The following is a 25,596-nucleotide window of genomic DNA, read 5'->3' as shown; positions in this document are numbered from 1 at the left end:
AAACGAGGCCCAGAAAGTACAGTGGGAGAAAAATCCTTTAAATAAGTATCTCTGACGTAGAGTCAAAAATGAAACTGCGTGCTGAGGAGAGAGAGTGCAATGGCACACATTGACACTGCTTGTGTTTAGTATTTAAGTGATACATACCTTCTTTTGTTTGATTTTTGTTTTTCATTTTTCGTACCTCTTTTTGTTACTTTTAATTTTATTCATTTTTTGCAAAGCTTTTGTAACTTTTAATTTTGTTAAAATGATTTTCTTTGGCATTCAGACGGGAAGTAAGTTTTGTAATTTTTGTCAGAATTTGTGTTCTCATGTTGCTTGTGTGTGTGTGTTTGTGGTTGAGGAATGTTGGTAAATTTGGTAGTAAAAATATTTTTTTCAGTTTTTATTGGTTTCTCTGAAATTCATGTGTTAATAAAGGTTTTTGCTTTTTCAGCGCTATGTTCCATTTGCTGCGGTTGCAGCAGCTAATTGTGTCAACATTCCTTTGATGCGACAAAATGAAATCCTGTATGGTGTGGATGTGTACGATGATAATGGCAACAAAGTTGGACAATCCAAAGTAAGTACATAAATCCAGGCACATGCAGTAAAAAATCCTTTTACCTTATCCTGTGCATGTAAGTGTGCATTAAAGTGCAAGGTTAGTGTCAAGTAGTTAAATTGTTTACATTTATAACCATTTGTTTCAATATTTATTTTATTTATTCAACTTTTGTTTGGTGCAGTTAAGTTGTGTACGCCTTCCCTTACATTGGACCGTAAGACATAAACAAAAAAGAATAAGTTATAACTAGGTATAAAACATCAAATTACATACTAACACATTAAAAATTACAGCATTTACTGATGAATCATCTACCAATTTAACATCCAAGTTTAGTACTAACAAAAGCCATGTTAAATATTAAAATATAATAAAATACAAACCTAAAACATATTATATATTGTTTTAAATAGAAAAAGGTTATTAAAATATAATTAATATTTTTAATAAGACACGTCATTCTCTCACACACTCACACACACATTTATTAAGTATTATAATTAGGCTGGCTTAACTTCACAAAAATAAATAAAAAACGCTATACTTATGCTACATAAAATACTTATAGCGGATACTCCTCAATATTTATACCCTTGATAAGTTTTTAAGCTCGCATCACAAGCTTGGAACACGTTTAAAATCAAATTGTGAACTTTCAATCCCCATGCTTAAAACCAAAACACTGTCAAAATCCTTCACAGTTACTGCATCTCGCCTCTGGAACAGCCTCGACCAAAATGCTAGACACCACTGGTCTACCAAGATGTTTAAAAAATCTCTCATTTTAAAAAATGGCTCTCTAATTTCACAGAAACTTAACCAAGGGAATATTGAATGAACGTGTGTGTGAGAATGAAATCATAAGAATTTTAATCACATTTTTATTTTCTTTCTATTTAAAACCATATTTAATATATTTTAGGCTAGTATTTAATAATATTTAATATTTTGTATTTATTTAAGAGAAGGTGTATACGCCTTAACTGTGCCAAACTGAAGTCAAAATAAATAAATAAAAAATAAAATTTTGGGTTTCGGGAAGGGCTATTGCCTCTTGCGTCCTCCCTTTGGAGCCACGCTTGTGACAAACAGGACAGAACTACACAATGTGTACATTCCTAGATGTTCAAAAACCACTTAATTATTTATTTTTTGTGATGTGCATACCAGCAGTTGGGGAACTTAGTGGTGTGCTCTATATACATTTATGTACAATACATATACACAAAGCATATAATGTACAGGAACAAATACACATTAACACAGAAAAAAAATCACACATAGAAGACAAAAACTATGTTGTAAAACTACTGGAACACAAACTGAGCAAATGATCAATTATTAATTACAAGATAAATTATAAATTTATTGAAATGCAAAATTTTTCCTGACACAAAAATTTGAAATAAATCTATATATAATAAATTTAAACATAATAATGACAAGAATAAAAAAATTATTTTATTAAGATTGATATCAAATGTTTCATATTAATTTTTCTGTCTAAAATATTAACATGTTTATCAAGTTGGTAAAAAATGCATACTAATGGATGTGGCTAAATATACTTAGTGCACATTTTTAAAGGTTTTCTCATACCATTAACAATTATTTCTTAGCCTAAACTATAAAATTACTGCAACTTAAAGTGTAAATAAACGAGAAGACAGGTTGATTCCGTATTATTTTTCACATTTGTTTTAACGTTTCCTGAGAAAAAAAAAGTTTTTCTCCACAAAAAAAAAGTTTTTTTAGTGTCACATCATATAATTAAAAAGTAAAATAAAATGAGGTATAAAAATTAAATATGTTTTAGCTTCTCTTGTAATCAATGTCACCCTTCTTTTACACTAAATAACCAAAGATGTAAAGATACAGAATGTATTACTTTTTTGCTGTAAGCACAGCACATAGAACAGCGTATCAGGTTTGTGCCTTTAATAAATACAATTGGCGCTTTAGTAGAAAAATACTACTTTCGTGATATCAAAGTATATTATTACTGAATTTTTTCCCTGTTCTACATATCTATGATATACCACACAATTGTTTGCAAAAATAGCATAGATAAACTTATGAAAATAGCCATTTGGTTTCTGTAAAAATTTTGAAATTTTTTAAAAAAACTTTGATAACTGCTAAATTGAGTAATTTTTAACGATTTTTTGGGGTAACAACTATGGCCCATTCCCTTCCTAATTTCATATTATTGTGTGACTGCATGTTTTGCATACCTCAAAATAATAATTATATTTAAAAATTGTTTTAACCTGGCACTAATATTTTTATTTATTTTAATTAAAACCTATAATTTGAAGAGATTCAAAGTGCATGCCAAAACAGCTAAAATAAGGAACTATAGAAACTTAAAAATATTATTTTTTTTGTAGGTGGCGGCAGTGAAAGGAATTTCTCAGGTGGTCCTGTGTCGTATCATCATGTGTGCTCCAGGCATGAGTAAGTACTACCAACTGTATAAAGTACACAGAAATTGAGGAAAGTATTAAATGCAAGGCCCAGGGATGTAGTTAAGCTCTCACTAAGAGAAGGAAGAGCATATCCTGTAACCTTCTAAAAACACCTGAGTAGTAATCATGTTGGAATTTGAGTGTGTTACACTTGTGGCTAGTGTAACCACTGGCCATCCCACGATAATCTTTTTAGCTTTATTCTAAATGTATTTTAAGCTATTAATGTTATTTAAGCAAGTTTTAATTTTTTATTAATAATTTTGACGGTCCAGCTGTAGTATTTTGAAAATATTAAGATGTTTATAAAGGCAACAAGTTATGTTTTTGTCAGGTTTATTTAAATTTTATTATAAATTAAACTTACAGGTTTAATGTATTAAAATAAAATGTAAAAATGCATAAAGGTTGTATCAGCAGACTGAGTTTTGAACCCAAAGCCTTTCAGCCGCTGGGAGGTTCTTTTTTTAACTGTTCCTGGAGTTTCACGAGAGTGCGGGCTGTACATCGTGACGTCAGAACAAGAACTGATTACCTGTCCTATTGGCTGCTTTGTTGAACAAGAAGACTCGTTAGCATGACACCGTTAACTACTTGTTGTCTCCACTCATTGCCTGGTCGGCGTAGCATGCCCAGCACTGACTGGAGTTTTGGACCAATTGAATTCTCTGTCGGACGCGCTCCTATTTATACTGTCTACTCAGTGTCGGCCCGCCTCCTGCCTCGAGCCTCGAGAGGGCCCTACCTTGTGCGTGTGGTACTCGCTTTCACAGACCTGTGGCCAGGCGGTGGCGATCTCGCACACGTTAAGGGGCATTACTCAGAAACACCCCGTAACAAATCTCCCACCCCATCCTTTTTCCTAGACTCCCCTTGGGGGAGAAGTGTTTCGTGAAAACATAGTGTTGCTGAAAAATAAAGTATCTCCAGTATTTTATTTATTGAAGTGAAAACTTATTCAGCCGCGTTGAGCGATTTTTGGTAGGAGCGAAACTTATGGGCTCGCGTCACCGACATGCTAGTGACGTGTTGCGCCAGACTGGCGACGCGCACCGGCCTGTGTACACGGGTAAAATCTAGTGAGTTCTCCTCACCAACATGCTGTAGTAGCAGTAAGCGAAGTTGAATTGACCGCGTTGAGCGATTTTCTTTTGTTTATTTATTTACGTAGTGAATGTTGATTATTTGTGGGATTAAGTTCATAGTTTTTTGATTTTTCAAGGATAAAACTTCATTTATTATATTTTTAAATTTTTAAGTTTTTCATTTTATTTTGATTTTCCATGCAAACTTTAATGTTATTGTGTGGTACATATTGTGAGTATTGGCTATTTTTTAGTAGGTAGTTAAGTTGAGGTAATGTTTTTCTTTTGTTTATTTTATTTACATAGTGAATTTCTTTAAATGTCAGGTTGTTGATTTATGAGAGGTAATGTTGATTATTTGTGGATTAAATTTCATATTTAATTTTAATTTTTTTCAATGGTAAAACTTCATTTCTTCTAATTTTAAAGTTATTATTGGTTGGGGCAAAACTTATGGGTTTGTGTCGCCGACATGCGAGTGATATAATACCAAAATCATTTTCTTATGTACATTTGACGTAGAAATGATGATATTACACATTTAAAAACAAAGTTTTAAGTTTTCACTTCTGTCGACAGTCCCCATGACTGCCTTTACGTATTTTTTTTATATTTATTTACATTTGTGACATGCACACCAATGCTCATTGAAGAGCTTGCAGAGGTTTGCACAATAATTGCAGGGGTATGCACAGTGACTGCAGGTATGTGCACAATACTGCAAGGGTGTGCACGATACTACAGGAGTGTGCATGATGCTAATGCTATTGCTAATTAATCCTCATAAAATTGTACATTTGTATTATAGTGTACATACATGTTGAAATATGAAAATAACTAATTCATGTGGTCATATTTATTTATTTATTTTAACTGTATTTTTATTAGTAGTATTTCATTGAAAGTATTGTGGTTTTAGTGCTGCAGTGTAATAAACCTGTAATTTGTCATGCATGAATTTTTTTTGTGAGAGGTACAAAGCAAAATTGACCATGTTTTGGACAGTCTTGAGCATTTATGAAGAAAAACTATTTGCGTAACTTTAATTTTATTAAAATTTGTATCAATGAAAGGAAAAGTTATTGTGTGTTACTGTGCTGTTTTTTTTTTGTAGTTGTCTTTTTTTTTATGGTATTGTGCTATGCACTATTCTTTGATTCTGAATTGAATGTAATCTTAGATGTCAGTTCCTCTCTTGTTTATGCAGCAGTTATAGCAGTTTTCATTTTTTTTTTACTATTGAGAGTTAAATGGGAGTAGAAATAAATATGAAGAAATAGTAAATGTGTCTTTTTAAAGGCAGCGCCAGTAGATTACCAGCATGGGGGGTACCGCTGCTTTCTATCCAAGTGATCGGATTATAATCCAGGTGGTGACACAAAGTTCAGCTAATGTGTATTTGCTTGTAGCATGAATTATCTTAACTGCTCCCAATTTTGTAGGAGCTGGAACATCGTTGATCCAGTTATCTGCACTCCAGGACTGAACTAAGTGTGTTTGTTTAGTTATTTGTTTGCACACAGCTATCCTCCCAATCATTATGGTCAAATTGGAAAGCTACAATTGGATGCAAAAAATCAAGCCACTCCATGCACCAATTCAAGTGATGCTTGTTGGCTGTTTGTAAGTGTTATTTTCTTTTTAGCACTATTTGCTATGATTGGGAAACATTCATGTTGTAGGCAGTGTTGGATATTCCATTATTTTTTTGTTGCTTTTATAGAGTCATGTTTCAGCCTATAATTTTTAACAAGCACTTGTGGTAGTTTTTGGTTATTATGTTACTGTTGTACTGGGATATTAAACATGCATTGTTTTTACCTTTTTACAGTCTGCATATTTGCATTACCTAGCACATTATTTTTTTCTGTAGTTTATTTATCTTCCCTCCAGTTATTCTGAAAAATTCCTAAAAGTACATTTAGGTTTTACATTAATGTTGTACCTTCCAACTAACTCATAGTGTGGTATAGTTGCAAATAATCATTCTCATGATTCTTGAACTTTGTGACCTCTTGACCAGAACATAAAATAAATTCACTTCCTTTTTCTCTTCTTCCTCCTTTGACTACAGTGCAGTTAGTGTGTTGACATCAAATGTAACTTAATGTCATTATACCTTATTAGTTTATTATTAATTTTAATACAAAATAACTGATTTTATAACATTTTTACTCTTCCTTATACCAAGCATTTTTAATCTTAGAATCTTCTAAACCTAAAGGCATGATAAAATTTAGTTTTTTTTTTTTGCCTGAATGCAGAATATAGAAAATAGAAGTGGGGTCTTACTGCACATGTTCTGCATTTTTTGTGATGCTGGTTTGCATTTACATAATGAGCTAGCAAGTGAACTGTTGTGTGTTTTCTGCCAGATTGTGGCTGGTAAAATGCATGTTTGTTTTGATTTGCTAATAACAGTTATGGGATGTTAAATTGAATACATGGAGTGTTGGGTATGCGCAGTTTAGATAATAATGTTTTGGTCAGTAAGTACTGCTTGTCTTTTACTACACATGATACACATCACAAAATGGCAATAGCCGCAACATAGACTGTATATCCAGATTCCGGAAACACAGGAGTGGAGATAGACTACTCAAGTCAAGTTGAGGTTTAAACAATTTACAAACCAACACTTCCCTTTAAATTGTTTGAAAACACCAAAAACATGACATTAAAACACACACACTCAATAGGAACAAGCAAATAATAAACAAACTTCAACAATAAACACAATAACACATTTAAGACTTTACATACTGATGAAATGGTTATGTTTTATGTTGGTTAAGGGCATTTTAAAAATGACTGATATCATGTCATCTGTTTTTAAATAATTTAAATGAATAGTTTTGTCTTGGACATACTTCCTAACAAAATGATGCCTGATGTCTATGTGTTTGGATCTTTGGCTGGTTACATTGTTTAGCCAGAGGTATTGCCCCTTTGTTGTCACAAAACACAGTGGATGGTTTGGGTTCATGTTCGGGTTGCAGTTCACCACACAACATTCTAAACCACAAGGTTTCCTGAATTGTAGAGCTGAGTGCCATATATTCAGCTTTGATTTTGCTCAAGGCAACCTGCTAGACCATGAAACCAGGCGCTCATGAACTTGATGCTGTAGGCAGTAATTAAGTGTCTGTTATTATTGTCACTCCCCCAATCGGCATCACTGTAGCTAAGTACTCATGGTTCCCATTTTTGTCACATACTAATTTCAAGTCTCTTGTACCTTTCAGATAACTAAACACCCTCTTGACAACAAGCCAATGGTATTTTTGTAGGTTGTTGTTAAATTGACTTAAACAATTAATAGCACAAGATATGTCTGGGTGAGAAACTTGGGACAGGTACAGGAGGCAGCCAATAGACTGCTGATATAGTACAGTGTCACCAGAGTCACATTTTTACTATCATGCTCCGTTCCATTTTGCGAAGGGTCTCTAAGGGTGGTCCTGGCTTCCATTGGGGTTGAAACAGGGTTGCAGTCCCATATGCCAAATTTATGAAGCATACTGTCTATATAGTTCGTCTGGTCAATGAAGAGTTGTCTTTTATTTGTCCCTGTTGTTTTTCATGCCTAGGTACTTTTCTATTTGGCCGTGGTCTTTCATGTGGAATTCCGATTCTAATTTCCTCTGGACTTCCCTTTGAACTTGCGGTTCATTCCTGAAGATAAGGTCTTCAATATATATGGCACACATAAAGACCTCCTTCGGTTGTATGTTCAAAGTAACTAGGGTCTACTTTGGACTGTCCTAGTCCCATATCTGTGAGGTCTTGGTTTATATAACGATTCCATCACCTTCCACTTTGTTTAAGTCCATACATAACCTTTTTGAGTTGCCAATCCTTGCCAGGAGGTCTTCTCTCGAGCTCTTCTGGAGGTTGCACACTTATGACTTATGTAAGTGGCAGTGTAAATAAGCTGTTTTCATATCCATATGCACTATCTCAAGGTCGTCCCTTACTGCCAGTGCAAAGAGGTATCGTAATAAAGTGTGTGTAGTTACCAGTGAGGTTTCCTTATAGTCTATACCAAGCATCTGTCCACAACCCTTGACTACTAGTCTAGCCTTTTATTTTGTTTTTTTGGAGTCTGGTTTTTTAATTTTGAACACCCATTTTGATTTGAGAGACTGCACCATCTGAAGTCCTCCCATTCATAAGTTTAATTTTATAACGAATGAAGATTGTTCTTTGTTAATTACTTCCCTCCACTTTGGGCTTGTGGACTTTTTAAGGCTTCCCCTGATATGAGGGGCTCATTCTTAACTGTGTAGGACTTGAGGTTTCTTCTAGATCATAATTTTCCATGAACCCCATGAAGGGCTCTTCATCTGAATCTGCAGCAATGTCAACGATTTATTTATATTGTTTAGATTCTGGTTCTTGAGAGATAAGTTGTTTATTGTCACTAGCAGTCTGTGGCAAAAAGAAAATCTTCACTCACCGGCTCTCGAGGGATAACTTTTGCAACAATACCAACAGTTTGTGAGGTGGGTTCGCCTTCTCTCACCATTATTTCGTTGAGCATTTTTCTTCTAAGAACACAATATCTCTGCTGATAGTCACTTATTTGGTCACGGAATTTATGAGGCGAAAGCCTTTCGTATTTTCACAATAACCAACAAATATCAGTTTTGTGGATATGGGATCCCATTTCTTCCTCTTCTCTCTTGGAATTTGGGCCATGGCTTCACAACTGAAGATCCTGAGGTAACTGAGCTTTGGCTTCCTCGAATACCAAGCTTCGAACGGTATCTTTTCTTCAATGGCCTTTGTCGGACTCCTGTTGTTGAGATGGACAGATGTCTCCACTGCTTCAGCCCAGTACATTTTTGGTAGTCCTGCATCTTGTAATAAGACCCTGCATTTTCGACTATTTTCCAATTAGCATGCTCCGCGACCCCGTTCTGTGGTGGCGAAGACCTGATGGTGCGTTGGAGTCTGATGACCTTCATTTTAAGGAAACTGAAGAACTCAGTGTTTATGAAATCTGTCCCATTATCTGAGCAAAAGATTTTTATTTTGTTACCTGTCTGGTTTTCAACAAGTACACAGTATTCTTTAAACACATCACACACATGATCCTTTGACCTCAGGAAGTACACATTATGTATCGAGAATAATCGTCTATGAGGACTAAAAAATACTTACTGCCTCCTTTAGACTTGTCTCCATAGGTCCACACAAGTCCGTATGCACCAGTTCCAGGGGTTCCTTTGCTCTAAAGATGCTTTGTGTGAATGGAAAACGAGATTGTTTGCCTTTGACACAAACTTTAGATGGGGTCTTGCTTGTCTGCAAGTTTTGCACTCCATATTCCATTGTTTTTAACAAGTTCATGTCTTTTCTTTTTAAATGACATAACCTGTTGTGCCATAGATCTTCACCACAAGTGACAGTATACACTTTATGAACACATGCAGACTGAAGTGTGTCTAACTGATGAATTTAATTTTTCAATGATGCTGAGGCTATCAGTTCATCATTTGAGTTCTGTATTTTATCACCATCTTTATGAAAAATCACAGTATTTCCTTTGCTTGTGACTTTACTCAATGAGAGTAGGTTGGCTGCGACGTCTGGAGCATGATGCACCTTGTGGTCTGTGATACGACTAGTTTTGTCGTTGACTGACAACTCAATATCAACATTTCCCACAGATTTTGTCGTGAGAGGGTTGATGTTTTGCTGTTAGGAATTTTAGCTTAGATTCGGACACACAATTCCCTAAATTACCTTTTGTCAAAAACACTGATGCACATGAATCAGAATACCGATAAGTTTCACTGTTTTCTATGTTCGTTAATATCTATACTATTATTAATATTATAACACTGAAGAGTTTATTTGTTTGTTTGAACGCGCTAATCTCAGGAACCACTGGTCCAATTTGAAAAATTCTTTCAGTGTTGGATAGTACATTTATCGAGGAAGGCTATAGGCTATATTATATTATCAATAACATTAGGGATCCTTACTAAAAGTCCAATTTAGAATCAAATGCATTGGAGGGGGTTAGATACAACACGCAGTACACGTACGAAGTGTGTGTTGACAATGCCGCAGGCGCTAGCAGTTTATTTCCTATTGCCTATTAACATTGTTGCCACGCACTAGATGCCTTATCATTCTTAATTTTCCCATACAAGTAAAAAACACCCATGTGATATTAACAACGAAGCAATCAGTACCCTCATAAGAGTTCAATTAGTATTTAAATACTTTTATCACTTTAAATCGCAAACCTAAACTATTGTTTTTTTTCCTCTCTCTGTGTTTAATTTGTCTTTTTATTGCCCTTTTTTTCAAGTATATATATTTTACAGACTTGAAACTTCACAGTAATGTTCCTTATGTTACGCAGGATGACATTTTCCGAACATTAGATCCCATGGGTGGTTAAAACCAGGCAACAGTGGGTACTTTGTCTGCATGAGAACAGGATTTTGCATTGTTCATGCCTTCTGCGTCTCCATGGCAACGGGCATCGCGCGGCAGTGGCGTACCCACAAGGAGGGGCATGTATAATGAGCGGCGCAAGAGTGATCTGCCTGTAGACTGCCGTAGCGAAGTACGGGTACATCAGTTGTACGTTGCGTGCACGAGTCGGGAAACCATCGGTGCTATTCATTTTCTCTCACGTACATTATATACCATTGTAATAAATTTTCACTGAATTTTTTTTTATTTACTATTACTGTAAATGGGAGATGTGGCTTAATTTTTTTCCATTAGTATAGCCGTGCGAAGCCGGGTCGGGCAGCTAGTACATGATAAAATTGCTTTGTTGGTTTAATTGTCAGAATTATTATCCCTTTTCTTTCGTTCGCCTTTATCTTGATAGACATTCTGCAGCAAACTGTCCCGTCCGGTTGCAGTTGTAGCATTTGCAAGGCACTGCAGGTTTTTTTTGTTTGTTGTTCCACGGAAATCGATTTACTTTAGTGGTTCATATCGATTTGTTATTCGACGACGATCGATTACTGTAGAGTGCCGAATCGATGTTGGGTGATCCAACTTGGCTTGAACTAGATTTTACATCTTGTGGCTATTGATTTTAATTGCATCAGCTGTAATTGGATTTCCGGAGCTCTCCAAGGCTATTTTCATGAGTTTGTACTTTTTTAGGAGACCTGCTAGCAGTAAAGTCCCAACTCATTCATCAGATGTCTCAAACTTAATATCATATGGGCATTGAGCTGTTGAATTTATTTAATTCAGACACTCGTCAACGGATTCGCAGTTATTCAACCGAGTCAAGATTAGCCGACGCAGCAATCCGATTTTACAAAGCTAGGTCAAAATCTTCAAATAGCATTTGTATCTTGTCCCATGCTTGCTTTGATGTTTCACATATTTCAATGTTGTGGATTAAATCCTTCCCTGCCAGTAATGAAATCTTGGTTAATGCCTTGTGAACTTTCGCTTTCGCTTCATCTACCTTGACCATTCATTGAACAATATCCCACTGGTATTCTAAGCTTACAGCTTTCATATGAAATGTTCAGGCTGTGTAGTTTTCACGGCCTTTCAGTTTTTCCACGAAGGACGGATTTTTGACGTTATGACTCCACGATGAGAAATGTTAATAATATCCGCACTCCCGCGTCGACTAACTCATTAATCCGCACTGATCGACACACCTGGGCCCTTAACCTCTATTGTGTATATGCAGTTTAGATAATAATGCGTTGGTCAATAAGTACTACTTGTCTTTTACTACACATGATACACATCACAAAACAGCAATGGCCACGACGTAGACTGTATATCCGGATATACACTACTCAAGTCAAGTTGATGTTTAAACAATTTATCAACCAACATGGAATTGCAGCTATTTTTTTTTAGTGTGGCAGTTAAAACTCTTTATTGCTCTTAATGGCATGTTACCTTTTCATTTGAATAGTTCAAAGTGTATTTTTCCAACTACTGTTAATAATTCAATGAGTGTTTCTTTTAAAATAAAATGAGAAACGATATAGTTTTAATAGTTGTCATTGTGTGTAACTTTTGTACATTGCTAACACAGTAGCAGCCCGCTAATCTAAACTAATTGGAGCAGAGACCTGTTAGAATGAACATATTTTCGGATTAGCCAATTTATTGTTATAATACAAGAGAGTGTAGTAAAATATATCTCTAGAAGCATCAATTTATCCCGTAACGTAACCTATTACACTTTAAATGCACAAAATCACAAAATAAGTTGATAATTGGGTGAAGACATCGAAAATGATGTTTAAAATACAAAAAAAAAAAAATGTTTTGTGTTTATTTTCACCCCAAACTAATACATATAAGCCGGATTTTTGGATTAGCAGGGTTCAGATGTGCGGGACTCTACTTAAGTTACATATTTGAGTAAAAGTACATTTAAAACAAACTTAGAGGACTAATTATCATCTAATTTTCAGTTACTAAAAACATTGTAATTTATTTATACTGTATATTCTAAATAATTATGCTTGGAATTTTTAATTATTTTTGTTTCATTTTTAGTTGTGTAGAAACATCACAGTGGAAGTAAGTAGAGAAAATATCTTGGATGCTGTGCCACATTTCATCTTTATGCAGGTTAAAAATTAATTTAAGAAGTTGTACTCAATGAGATGATAAACAATTTAAGCCATTTAACCATTAATTAGGGATGATGGAAAATATAATTTATAAATGAAGTTTATTGCATTTATTTAAGTTGAAAAGTTTTTTTTACCATTTATGAACTTTTCAGCCTTTAAGATCCATTGTTGTTTTGATATTTTATTGGACATATCTTTTTACACATCTAACTATTTGTATTGCTTATGAAAAATTGGTTGTCTGTAAAGTCTGTTTACGGACGATAGTTTAACGTGACAACGTCATAAGACGATAGTTTAACGTGACGTCATAACAAAACATTGATGAAATGATTGCATACTTTTATGAATAAAATTGAATCATTTTTATTGAATTATCACTATTTTGTATGGATACAAAGAAGGAGTGAAATGACATCTACAATTTAATTGATAAATTTACTTTTATTTGCACTCATTAATTCAAATATGTTTATTACTTTAACGAAGAGATTATTTTAACTATAACTTTTATACATGTTTGCTATTTAACTTCTTCCAATCTGTGTTATTCTGTTAAGGATAGGACGATGATAGGAAAAGTAGCAAACGAATGAGTGTGTTTCAAGTTTAATGTGCCTCGAAAAAGTCAAATCGATGGTTGTTCCAATCGAGTGGAAGAGAGATAGATGCGGCGCAAGCGTACAATGAGCGTAACGGGACACAATGTAACGGGACAATGTGCGTTACGGGACACTTTTCCATGCGTGCAGCCGGCGTTCATCGATTTATTAGACGTTGTCACGTCAAAAATTATCCATCTCAAATTAGAGTGCCCTTGAATTGGCACTTATATATTTTGTTATGCACATTTTGTAGTATGAAGACCTTAGAACACACTAAGGGATCGTCCATTAATCACGTGAGGCTCGAAAAGGGGGGGGGGGGGGGGGTTCGGAAAAATCACGAAACATCACAAGGGGGGAGGAGGGGTGTAGAGAGATATCACGTGTATTTTTTTTTCACGCGATTTCTACTAAACCGAAAAGCGACGCGTGACCTTGACTCGCCGTAGCCAGGCAACAATATCCCCACCCGCCGCAACATGAACCACCCGGCTCGGCTTGCCAGTCGCCAGTAAGACTGTGATTTTGGCGCCGAATATACATGCTGTGCTTAATTTTCCAGAATTAAATTAGATTATACCTATATTTAAAGATAATATTCAGAAATTTTTAAAAATATTTTGTACCGAAAAAATACACATGATTTGTTGGGGTGGGGAGGGGGGTAGTCTAAAACCTCACCACAAATCACTAGGGGGGAGGGGGGGTTAAAAATTTCCTAAAAAAACATCACGTGATTAATGGACGACCCCTAACATGTAGCAAGTGTGCTGCAAATACTTGTTTTTGTGCAAAAGAGCTACTTCTGTATAACTGCTGCTTTTCAAAAAAAATGTTTTAAATGATTTTTTTTGAGTTCTTTTAAGCTTTAATGCAGAGCAGGCTAATTGTAAGGCTAGCTAACCAGGGCGACTTTAGCGCCGGCTGATCCGATTGATTTTACTTGTGTTACTTTAGGGCCAGCCCACTAGAGTGACCTTAGGGGCAGCCGACCAGGGCGACTTTATAGCTGTATGACATTGGTTTTTTTTTTACTTGAGTCCTGTGCCAGCTCTTGTGTAGAGTGCCGCCCAGAGACTCGTGCAGTTTTGCTTTGGAGTACCTAGTCCACTGGACTTTTACCTCCTGCCTGTGGGATTGAATTTAACTCAAAATGTTCCTATGCGTCTATTAATGGCTTATGCCTGCTTGATAATAATTAGTCTCTTACTCTGCTGCCTACCACTCCATCGAATGGCAAGCCATCTAGTATTCAACTTACATACATTTATTGCAAATACACTGAAAAAATATTTTTTTTTTACTTACGAGAAGTGCGTCCAGAACGAATTAAAGGCCGTCCAACCAGGACGACATATGAGCCCTCCAACCATGGCTACTTTATTTTCTGCCAACCAGGGCGACTTTAAGGCTGGCTGATTAGGGTGACTTTAGGGCCGTGTAACCAAGGCGACTTCGGGGCTGTACTACCAGGACGACCATAAAGCTTTCTGATAAAGGTGTCTTTAGGGCCGGGCGACCAAGGTGACTTTGGGGCTGCCCTACCAGGGTGACCTTAAAGCTTTCTGTTCAAGGTGACTTTAGAGACGGCGAATCAGGGTGACTTTAGGGCTGGCCGATCAGGGAGAGATTGAGGGTCGGCTGAATGGGGCGACTTTAAAGCCGGTTTTACATTTCGACTTATGTTTTACTGACAATTGCATCTATTAGAACCGGCCGACAAGGACGCCTTTTTGGTCGGACGATTAGGGTACGTGAAGGACTGGCTGACAATGGTGAAATCGGGGACGGTCAACCATAGTGACTTTAGGGCCGGCCGACCAGGGCAACATTAGGGCCTGATAGCGGATTCATTAATTTATTTCAACAATTTCGCGCTCTGGAAGCCATTGTAAATATGGGCAACGGTAGTGCAGTCTAGCAGTAACACCTGGAACTATTTAGGCGTTAGCTGCTATTTTTGGAATTATGCGTGTCGTGCTCTGGCAACTATCGCTGGAATCAAAGATGACCTACAGTGGTGAAATCTAGCACTAACAGTTATTAAGGTTTATAGTCGAATGTATGTACATGTAGCGCACATAGTGGAGAAGTTCGGAAGCAAGTTGATGGCCTTGCCAGCATGTTCGACAGTGGCAGATTATTCCTAGAGGGTGGGACGGTGTGTGTAAGGTCAAAATAGCGTACCATAATTCTAGCAGAATATTGTCTGAGCGTTCCAGAACTTGGGTATGCCATGTCATACGATAATCGCGCCCTCTGCAAACTGGGTGCTGCTAGCACAGGGCACCCAACACTGGTTCAGACAGATCTCCGCACACTTCACATACCGTCGCCATCTTCCAGAGAGTAAACAACTTGCACGTGTTGGAACTGCCCCTTTGTAATGAAGTTGACGTAGGTCACTTCGAACACTTTTGCTGATTGTTAATGGCAGAGGTGGTTTGTGTTACTTCAATAAATCTATGATTTTTATTTCTCATCACTGATCAGTAGGCAAATTACTAATCGTATTATGGTTATGGCATCATCATTTCTCATTTCCAACTGAATACCTTCACTACATCACCATCTCCAATTTAGAGCGAGGTGGCATAGCGGTAAGACACTCGACCCCAAATCTGGAGAACCCGGCCACTTATTGGGGTATTTCATAGCAAATACAGGGGTGGTTTCTTGCTATGAGCGGTGGTCTCCATGACTCGTGCTATGATGCTCATCTCTAATACCTTGTTTTCAACTAGACGCCGAGCCAACAAAAACTTTTCTAGTAGAACCAGCATCGGAATGTACCAAAACCATTCAAAGAAATAAAAATGGAATCATAAGTATAATGTCAAATGTATTAGCTTACTATATTATTTATTTATTTTATTTATTGCCTTATTTTAAGTGGCGAAGTTAAGGCGTGCCGCCTTGTCTTACACTTACATCTTTACTACACGTACATCTTTACTAACTAGGTTCATACCAAAAATTGTCACAAATAAATTTAAATAAAAACTGAATTAACATATTAGTACAAATATAAAAATAACAAAAAAAATAATACATAAGATACACATGAGCTACCTAAAGTATAATATATTAAAGGCATATTATAAAAATTCCTTTTTTTTTTAATCTTTCTAATGCTAAAGTTATAAAGATTTAAAGATATTTAATAACCTAAAAATTTATGTAAAAACGAAGACACAAACAATTTATATATATATACATTTTATTACAATAAATCATACATATACACGTACATTCACACATATTCAGTCACGCATATCTGATACCACAGCTAAACCTGATTATCGGAGTTAAGCAAGTACCTGAATAATGTTTTCTTAAACATAGAAAGGGAATTTTTAAGTCTGATTGACTCGGGTAGTTCATTCCAGCACACTAGGATTAACTATAATCTACTAAAAATAACAGTATTTCCTTTCATGCTTCACATTATTGTTAAATACAAAAAATACTAATTATTATTTTAGCATGTTGGGCTAGCTGTACTTTCCACACCATAGCGGTGTTGAATCAGCGAAGAACTACACTGTTAAAATTACGTACTCGATGTAAGTCTGTAGAGATCGCTAAATTTTTTAAGGCTTAGTCTCCCACGTCGTGTTGATTATTTTTAATTTTGTTATTACCATTAGTTAAGTGCTATTTCTCTATATTGAACAATATACGTCTCCTGCATTTGTTTTTCAGCCACAAATATTTCCAAAGTTTATTTTCTAACTGTTATCATGGGAGTAAAACGTAATACAAGTGATGATAATTGCGAACATTTGCGCGACTTTTTACACCCCATTCTTCTACTTTTAGTAAAAAAACATTTCGCAATAATCTGTGTCAGAACAACAAATACAAGCGAGATTTCGTGTTCAGACTGACAGAAATAGCCTTGGAGGAAAGTAATGCCGTCAAAATTACATTATAAACTTTCCGTGTGTAATACTTGGCCTTGAAATAATGTGTGACCGAACCACACTGCAATAAAAAACTCTTCTCGCTCAATTTTGACGTAATTGAAATTAGCAATACACAAAGACATGTGGAAACGATGTTGAACGTAAACTTACTTTAAAGTAAAATGAGTGTCGGTAATACAGAGCCGATGAAGCTGGGAAGAAGCTTCATTCTCTACAGACTACTCTACGGCATTGCCCCCACAAGGGCGGGGCTGGTGGACCCCTGAGTCCAGAGCCCGGGATCAGCCCTGTTTATTTTTAAACGTTTAACTATTATAATAACTAAAAAAAATATTTTTTTATCCAATGAAATTTTATCAGATTTTACACACCTGCAGCTAATTTTATTTTTCTGTGTGTGAAATAAATATACATACTTGATGTGGTTATTTTAAAGTAAAATAATCTTATAAATAAAGCTTAGTTTGGACTTACAAAATAGAAACCGTAATTTTACCTTGTATTTTCAGGTTAAATAGCATTCTAAAAAGAGTGTAGGTAAGAAATAACCGTGCCAATGTAGCATGTAGCACGTGACTGTAAATGTTTTTTTTTTTGGGGGGGGGGGGGGAGTCGTCACCGATCCTGGGTCCAGGTCCAGGGCCCGTAATCGAATGTGGGGGTCATGCTCTACAGTAAAAGAAAACCAACAGTTGTTATGTCAGCTCTCTGGTGACCAACCACCCAAGGGTCTCTTCTCCTGCCTTGTGTTCGTGCTTCACTCCGAACCTCGGCCAATAGCAGCTCCAGGAAGATCTCTCGGACAGGGCTCTCACACACAGGAGGATGCAGTTAATAATCATGACATTGCCCTTGGTCAGGGCCGGTGCAAGGTAAATTGTGCGCCCTAGGCGAAAAACCTTAATGCCCCCCCCCCCCCCCTACCCGCCGGACACCCCAAAAAAATTGTCCTTGCCTCAAAATACATCACGTAAGCCTAAGCTTTTGTCAACAATCAAATGTAAGCAGACTTGCGTTTTTTTTTTTTACTAGTTTACTTGTTACAAATCATAAACAGGTCACCGTGCACTTTAAATAATTACTTATATCAATATAAACATTCCAAACTGTTATAAAAATCCATTTTCATCTAGTTTCAATAATCGTTAAACATATTATATCAGCTGTTATGTGTCGTGCTGCGCCGCCCCCAGCTACTTGGCGCCCTAGGCGGTTGCCTAGTTCGCCTGTATGGACGCGCCGGCCCTGCCCTTGGTATATTCACTTAATATATGGTCTCAAATACTGAAATTTAGTATTTTCGTACAAATTATGATTGAAAGAAGAGTTTAGCGCATTAACGAAAGTATTTAAGTTAACATTAATATTCGCTACAAAGAAATAAGAAGTAAAATTTGGGCTCGGAAGGGGGTTCCTGTGGAGCCGCGCTTGACCTCGGCAAACCTCCTTCCACCGGACGTGCTGATTGGCGTGCCTCGTGGCCCGGCCAAGCCACGCGGTGGGATCTTGCAACAAGAACAGAAAACACAAACAACAGGCTGTCACGGCCGTTGACTGAAGTAGCTTGGCTTCTGGGTCGTAGCCGCGTCCTCCGCGAATAATTCACCAACCAACTATGGTGAATGGTGAATCATTCGCCAAGGACGCGGCTACAACCCAGAATACAAACAACTATTATCTTTGAAAGATTTCTGCAATGGGAGTGCATGACTTGATGTAAGCTTTTGGACATACGCCATTGCTAAGCTTAGCAATTGTGTATGTCCAAAAGCTTACATCAAGACAAACAACTATATAGGACAACACAGCGACGCACAGGCAAACACGGCGATCAAACTAAACAAATGTTCTCGACAACACGACGACAACACGACGACGACGACGACGGAACAGACGAACACAAACAGTTGCAGTTTGTCTGTGCGGTGATAATTTTTTTTCCGGCTAATTCCTTTCACGGAATTCTCTCCGTGCTGTCTGTGTATTAAACATTTGACATCTGCTGATTTGGGCTGGTTTTCTGTATGATTGTGTATTCATCTTTCTTGTTCATTATTGTGGTTTCTCGATGACTCACTGTTAAAATCAGCAATGGGATATGTATATGAATATCTTTCGAATCAAGCTTCCCCCATTTCAGTAATCACTCAAATAACTTACCTAAAAAATAATTTTTTGCAACAAACAAATGAGTTATGAAATATTAAAACTTAATGTAATATATAAGGACCTGCCAAATTAAAATTTTAATGTAAATAAGCTATATGTATGCATTGACTAATTATCAGAGCGCCTGACAGTGCGATGTCTTCACGATATTCCTGTCCCTTGTCCCTGTATAGTTGCAGGGCTGATTTTTTTCAGATCATCTCTGCATCAGGTGTGTTATAACCGGTACGATCAGATTATTAACTTGTGTTTTTTTCTTTTCTAGCCTGCTATTTATGGTGCCTACTGCGTGTGCATTATTCCCACAACAATGGTAAGTGTTGTATTTGAGTTTCGTTGAGGTTTCTTTTATTGTTAATGCCAAGTTTAAAAAGTGTGCTAGAATAGTGAAAAGAAATGCTGACCAGTCATCCCTTAAGCAGACCGTTTTTAAACTATACAGTGTCCAAGGACACACAACAGACTATTTTAGATTATGCGAGTCATTATTTCTTCATGTCGAGGCAGGGAAACTGTCCATCATAGCATAACCGTGTCTCTAACGATGCTGGAACGCCCAAACTTACTTCTCTGAACTGCTTTACGTTAACCAACTGCTATTTAATGTCGACAACCTAACGGGGTTGAAAAGGATGTAAATGGACTGGGCAGTTTCAGTGTTTGATGTACATAAGTACTGTCTTATTTAAACTTGACTTGATTTATAACGGGACATTGTAAACAGATTTCCAGCACATATTATCTGACAGAGCGACAGTAAATGAATCAAGTACTGATTCCAGATGGTAAGAGTGGACTCTGAAATTTTTTACTGTGGTCTCGCGTGCAGTTATCTTGTAGACGCTGGTGTGTGTAAGCAGTCTGGACTGCGCATGCTCCATGGTCGTGGCAAGCGCGGTGTAGCCTCTAAGCGCAAGGCTCTGGACTGACGCGCAGTCTTCTCGTCGTCACAGGATAACTGTGAAATTTGAGCGGTGACCGTGACATTATATGGCGGAGAAATTATGATAAAGGTGTAATGCAAGTCGCTTAAGTGCTTTCAAGAATCTCTACTGGTTGTTTTACGCCTAAAAATTATTCTGAAAACATGCGTTTTAGCCATTTTTAACTCTTATAAAAATACAGTTTAAAAACTTAATCCGGAATCAAAAGTAGTTTTCGGCCCTCAGCGAACTCTTAAATGCTTTTCGTAAGCAGACACCACTCGGATATCTTGAGTAGTTTTGAAATCGCGTTGTTTTTCCTGGAGCTCTGCACACCGTGTGTGTGCCCGAGAAGGCTGGGCCCTTAAATGGTTTCATGTGTGCGTCAATAGGCTATATAGTGTCTGCACGTCAAAGTTAAGCGGAATATGAGATAAATTTTATAAAATGTGTCATTCATTCAGTCAGTAAAAATGTCTTCGTAATTATGCAAATAAATAAGCAGCTTGGATCAAATGATAATTACATCTGCAACCGCGAAAAAAATATTTTCTTTTTAATGAAAAAAAAAGAAAATTACAATGCCAGTATAAAAATTACGCCATAATTTTGATGGCTGTAATGATTTTTTAGTCGCTCTTTGCAACTGGAATAGTGAATGATTGAAAACAGACCTTAATGCCCAGTAACTGATAACGTTAACCGTCTAAATAACCAGGTATTCAATCGGAGCCCTTATGGGGGTGCCTCCCATTTCAGGTCAAGATTTTATATTTACAGTAATTACAGATAAACTTATAGACTGTTTCGATTGTTTAACTTTCACGTAATGAAAAATATATATACTGCGTATACTTTTTGCATAATTAGCTGCCAAAATTACATTTTTTTGGGTTGTACAAATAAGGAGAAGTTAATTTATTGCAGAACTGAAACTTTTTAGGTTTAACTTAGCTACTTCAATAAATGCTTTGAATTTCTTTAAGATAATATTAATTAATTTTACCTGGCATTTAAAAATTCTCAAATTTGTTATGATTTTGGCAGCCAAGAAACATGAAATGAGTTTTTGTGATAGAAATGCAAACTATAGCATGAAGTAGCCAGTGGCATTGCAGTGAAACCTATAAAGTTTCAGTTCTGCAATAAATTAAATTCTCATTATTTGTAAAACCCAAAAACGTAAAAAAAAATGTAACTTTGGCTGCTAATTATGCAAAAAGTATGCGCTGTATATATTTTTCATTTCGTGAAAGTTAAACAATTGAAAAAAAGGGGGGTTGTTTGTAAATTCGGTTAACGGACGATAATTTTACGTGAAAACGTTATATCAATTTTTTTTTTAATTGCTGCTTTTAAAAAGCCCGCCTTAACCTGTTTGATATTATAGATTTTCTCGCACGGTGGTTGGCCGGTTTTTGCACGCTCGGCTCAGGCGGAACGTGACAATGAGTCATGCTTTTTCGTGCGTGCAGCCGGCGTTCATCGATTTATAAGACGCTATCACGTCAAAAGTCTAAAAGTTGATCAGTGATTAATATAAATATAAAATGATGACCTGAAATGGGAGGCACCCTTAACTACGCAGTGTGGCAGGGAGAGAGATCGCAGCACACATTATGGCTAGAGACCTGCAAAATTCGCTGTTTCGATGGTCTTCAGGATAGACTGCACATACCCCTGTACACTCGGGAAAATAACGAAAGTTCATTGGCTGCCGACTTGTAAGTCGTCTCAGCTGGTTTGTCTGTGATTCGATCCTTCTTTGGTTGAGGGTTTATAACTGGTTGAGATTCGTCCAGATGAACAGTAAGCCAATAGCAAAATTATCTAAGAGGTATATGTGTTTGCATTCTAGCCTATCACCGAATGAAGCCGCGAATTTTGCAGGTCTCTAATTTATGGCTGTTGTCATGGCGCAGTTTGCTCCACAACTCGGCTGCTGAAGTCCAAGGCTGCCAACCTGTTCATTGGCCGTCACTCTCAGGGCAGTGGCGTCACAACCTCCGCTCGCACATTTGCACTTAACGTTTTCGTTGCTTGTGTGACGCACGCACGCAATTCCATTTGCATATCACGTATTCAGAGTACTTAATGGCATTGGCTTACGAGTATAATCGGAGAGTTTAATGTGGCCACACCTGATTTTAAAAACCTTGCAAAAACATTAGCATAAATTAAAGAAACATGTTGCTACAGTTACCGTTTTACAATATGTAAATACTCGGACATAAAGTTAACTGCATACAAATTTCCATAGAAAAATACTTAACTTTTCACGTGCCTGAATTACAATTTCAGTGTGTCTCTTCGAATTCCACATAATAAAAATATTATAAGTGCTGATTTGGTAACAGGAACTCACTAACCAAAATACTACTTCTCTGTATATCTCAGGTCCGATATAATAAAATTCCATGGCGTATATATAAGTCTCAATAACAGAAGCATACAGAGAAAACCAACAGACGTCTTGTAGGAGAAAAAAAAGGGAGCACGTGGAGAACAGAAGTCTTGCAAAATCGTTCTCTGCAAATAAACATTTATTTGTATACTTGCATATATACTTTTTTGCATTAAACTATGAATATGCATATTTTTAACATAAACATCAATGTTTATCCTATATATATAATTTTATGATAGATTAAAATTTGCTCAGATTATACACATGTTTTATGAATATGAATATTATATATAAGTATTGTTTAAATGTAATATTTACAGAGCACGATTTTGCACATGAAAGTGGCTTACGTTATCTAGGTAAAAAATATTTATTTTTTAAAGTGATTGATTGGAATGGTGACTTATGGTATTGAACATTTTAAAGACAGAGAGAAACAGAGCTCTCTGGGTAAACAGGAGAGATAAAAATTTTGCAAATTTTTATCGAACTTAACATTATAATAAAAAAGAAACCCTGAACTGCAAGAAAATATTGGCTGTTTACTATTTACACTTGTAAACAATAATAAAAATGACTGCTAAATTTGGTACATAACCATTATTTTAGTTAATTTATGCTAATTAACCAAAAAACGAATAAATAATGCTACTTGCGCGATGCAAAACGCAGATTTTTAGACACATTTTCACTCACGTCACATCTATCACAAATCACAACTTATCTGTTTGCCAGCGCAAAGGCGACTAAAAGCAGCTGTTAAACAAGATTGTGGACTAGAAAGTGAAAGTGACAGATAATATGAGTGCATTTAGTTCGGAAATTTTTCGTTTTATGATGTATGTTTCATACCAATTTTTCTTCTTTTGTCAATCCAAAAAATCCCGGGTTCAGGAAATTTATATCCTGATAATTTTGGGACTGGAAATGGGCCGAGATCTGGGTATCCCGAAATCGAATCCACTTATCCTACCGTATCCCATAATATTCTATCGATCGTATCCTACTGAGTTGAATGTGTGTCCAAATTTGCGTCTTTTCGTTAAATGTGCGTAGTCAAATCTGTAGTCAGTACTGAAGATTTAATGGTTTAGAACATCATCTCTGTTCTTGTAGAAGCGTAAAACACATTTAACAGATACTTGGTTCTATAGTAAGCATAAAATATTCTTAGTTAAAGTTAGTCAATATGGTTTAAAGGTCTTACCTTAGGTCTGACAGTTCGGAGACTTGTATTGTCTGCTTAAAATAGGTCATGGCTTGTTTGAAAGGTTTTTCAAGTATCGAAAAAGATTTCATGGTTTCGAATATGTTTGGTCTATTTGCCTGGCATTATTCATGGCGTGCTAGAAAGGCATGTAAAGTATCGACGAAGAATGCCTCGTGTTTCGGAGACGCTTGGCCTATATGCATGTATTTGGCACTCTAGTAGTCATAAGTAGGGGCATGCAGATTTCGCGAAAAGATTTCGGGACTAGATGAAAGTTAAAACACTGTAGCACCGTCTGTGTTTCGTGATTGGGAGAGTTTCTCCCAGGTACATATCGATTGTAACAACACCAATCACAGTGATTCAGTGCGGAAGTAAACGCGTCCTGAGTGGCTCGGTCAAAAAAAGGCAACGACTTCTCTCGCAGACGGCCGCCAATCACAAGGAAGAAACCACTGGTGCGGGTATACCTTGTTGCAGTCTAATAAGTGTTCAGATCTTTTCGCGAAAAATGGCTGCCCCTAGTCATAAGTTGTGCCGAATATGTCCTCTATGTACGCGTAGTGTTATCGAGTAACATACTTATTCAGTCGGGCAGTTATCTTGTATATAATTATGTTCTTAGTAATGCATACTAATACACAATCAATAGGTAATGGGGAAAGAAATTAGAAATGAATTTAAGCTGTAATTACGTTTAGCCCTGACAAAGGATCGAAACAAGGACGGAAATCAATTGATTTAACAAATAAATATATATATATATATATAAGTTAGTAAATTTTAAAATGATTTTTAGAATTTTTTTGTATGTCTTGTTTAATAATTACAATTTATTAATATGATGGACAATATTAAATAGGCAACTTTCTCGAGGCTGGTAGATGGGGATTTTAAGCCTTTTGTACATTACATCATATTTGATTAAATAAGTTATTTTAAGCAAAAATTACCTTTTTGGCATCGACTAAGGATCGAACTGAGGACAGTAATCGATAGAATAAATAGGCCTATACTATTAGGTGATTTTTATGATTATATATTTTTACTTATTTCTAGGGTAATAATTACTGATTTTCAATATGGCAGACAAGATGATCGACAGGATAGTGCATGCTATGACAGCAGACGATATGGTTATTGACATTACGGCACTATAGCGAGTAAAAAAATAAAGGTGGATGCAGCGAGCTCTATCAGACGAAAACAAAATAGCGAATCCAAGATAGCCATCATGATGTGATATTGGTTGGCACAATATATATTCCTAGGCATTAGTGATAAGTTTCAGTCTGCCAGCAGCCTCCATGGGGTAAGGATTATTTATTTTTGCCCTCACCGGGTTCTAAGAAAGAAATCTAAGGTCCATTTCATAAGTGCATTTTTAAAATTAAAATTGTAATCAGATATTTAAAAATATATATTTTTCCGACTTTTTTTTGGATAATAATTATGAATTTTCAGTATGGTTGATGCGAATATCCAAATTAGTAGAAGTATTCTTGAATCCAAGATGGCATATGCGATGTCATAATCCAATATGGTGTAAAGTTTCAGAATCCATGATGGTGGATATGACATTCAATATGGCAGAATCTAAGATGGCGGACAGTTCTAGAATCTAAGATGGTGGAAAACAAAATGGTGGTATAA

The 25,596-nt window shown here is 36.3% G+C and overlaps 1 protein-coding gene across 11 annotated transcripts in view; it reads left to right on the top strand.

The window, feature by feature from the left end:
• Nucleotides 1–25,596, top strand: part of LOC134529109 (sideroflexin-2) — a 55,778-nt gene that overhangs the window by 27,494 nt on the left and 2,688 nt on the right. For 6 of the 11 annotated variants that reach the window (XM_063362853.1, XM_063362850.1, XM_063362851.1 and 3 more), the window contains exons 5-8: nucleotides 440–565; nucleotides 2,941–3,007; nucleotides 5,627–5,726; nucleotides 19,669–19,716. In XM_063362853.1, the coding sequence (XP_063218923.1) occupies nucleotides 440–565; nucleotides 2,941–3,007; nucleotides 5,627–5,726; nucleotides 19,669–19,716 (341 nt within the window). The remainder of the gene's footprint in view (nucleotides 1–439; nucleotides 566–2,940; nucleotides 3,008–5,626; nucleotides 5,727–19,668; nucleotides 19,717–25,596) is intronic. The other 5 variants (XM_063362857.1, XM_063362858.1, XM_063362859.1 and 2 more) reach the window with 1 other exon arrangement.

The sequence above is a fragment of the Bacillus rossius genome, chromosome 2, assembly GCF_032445375.1.
Source record: "Bacillus rossius redtenbacheri isolate Brsri chromosome 2, Brsri_v3, whole genome shotgun sequence".
Classification (NCBI taxonomy): domain Eukaryota; kingdom Metazoa; phylum Arthropoda; class Insecta; order Phasmatodea; family Bacillidae; genus Bacillus; species Bacillus rossius.
The sequence above is the reverse complement of the archived record's forward strand: the minus strand, read 5'-3'. Positions and strand labels throughout refer to the sequence as shown.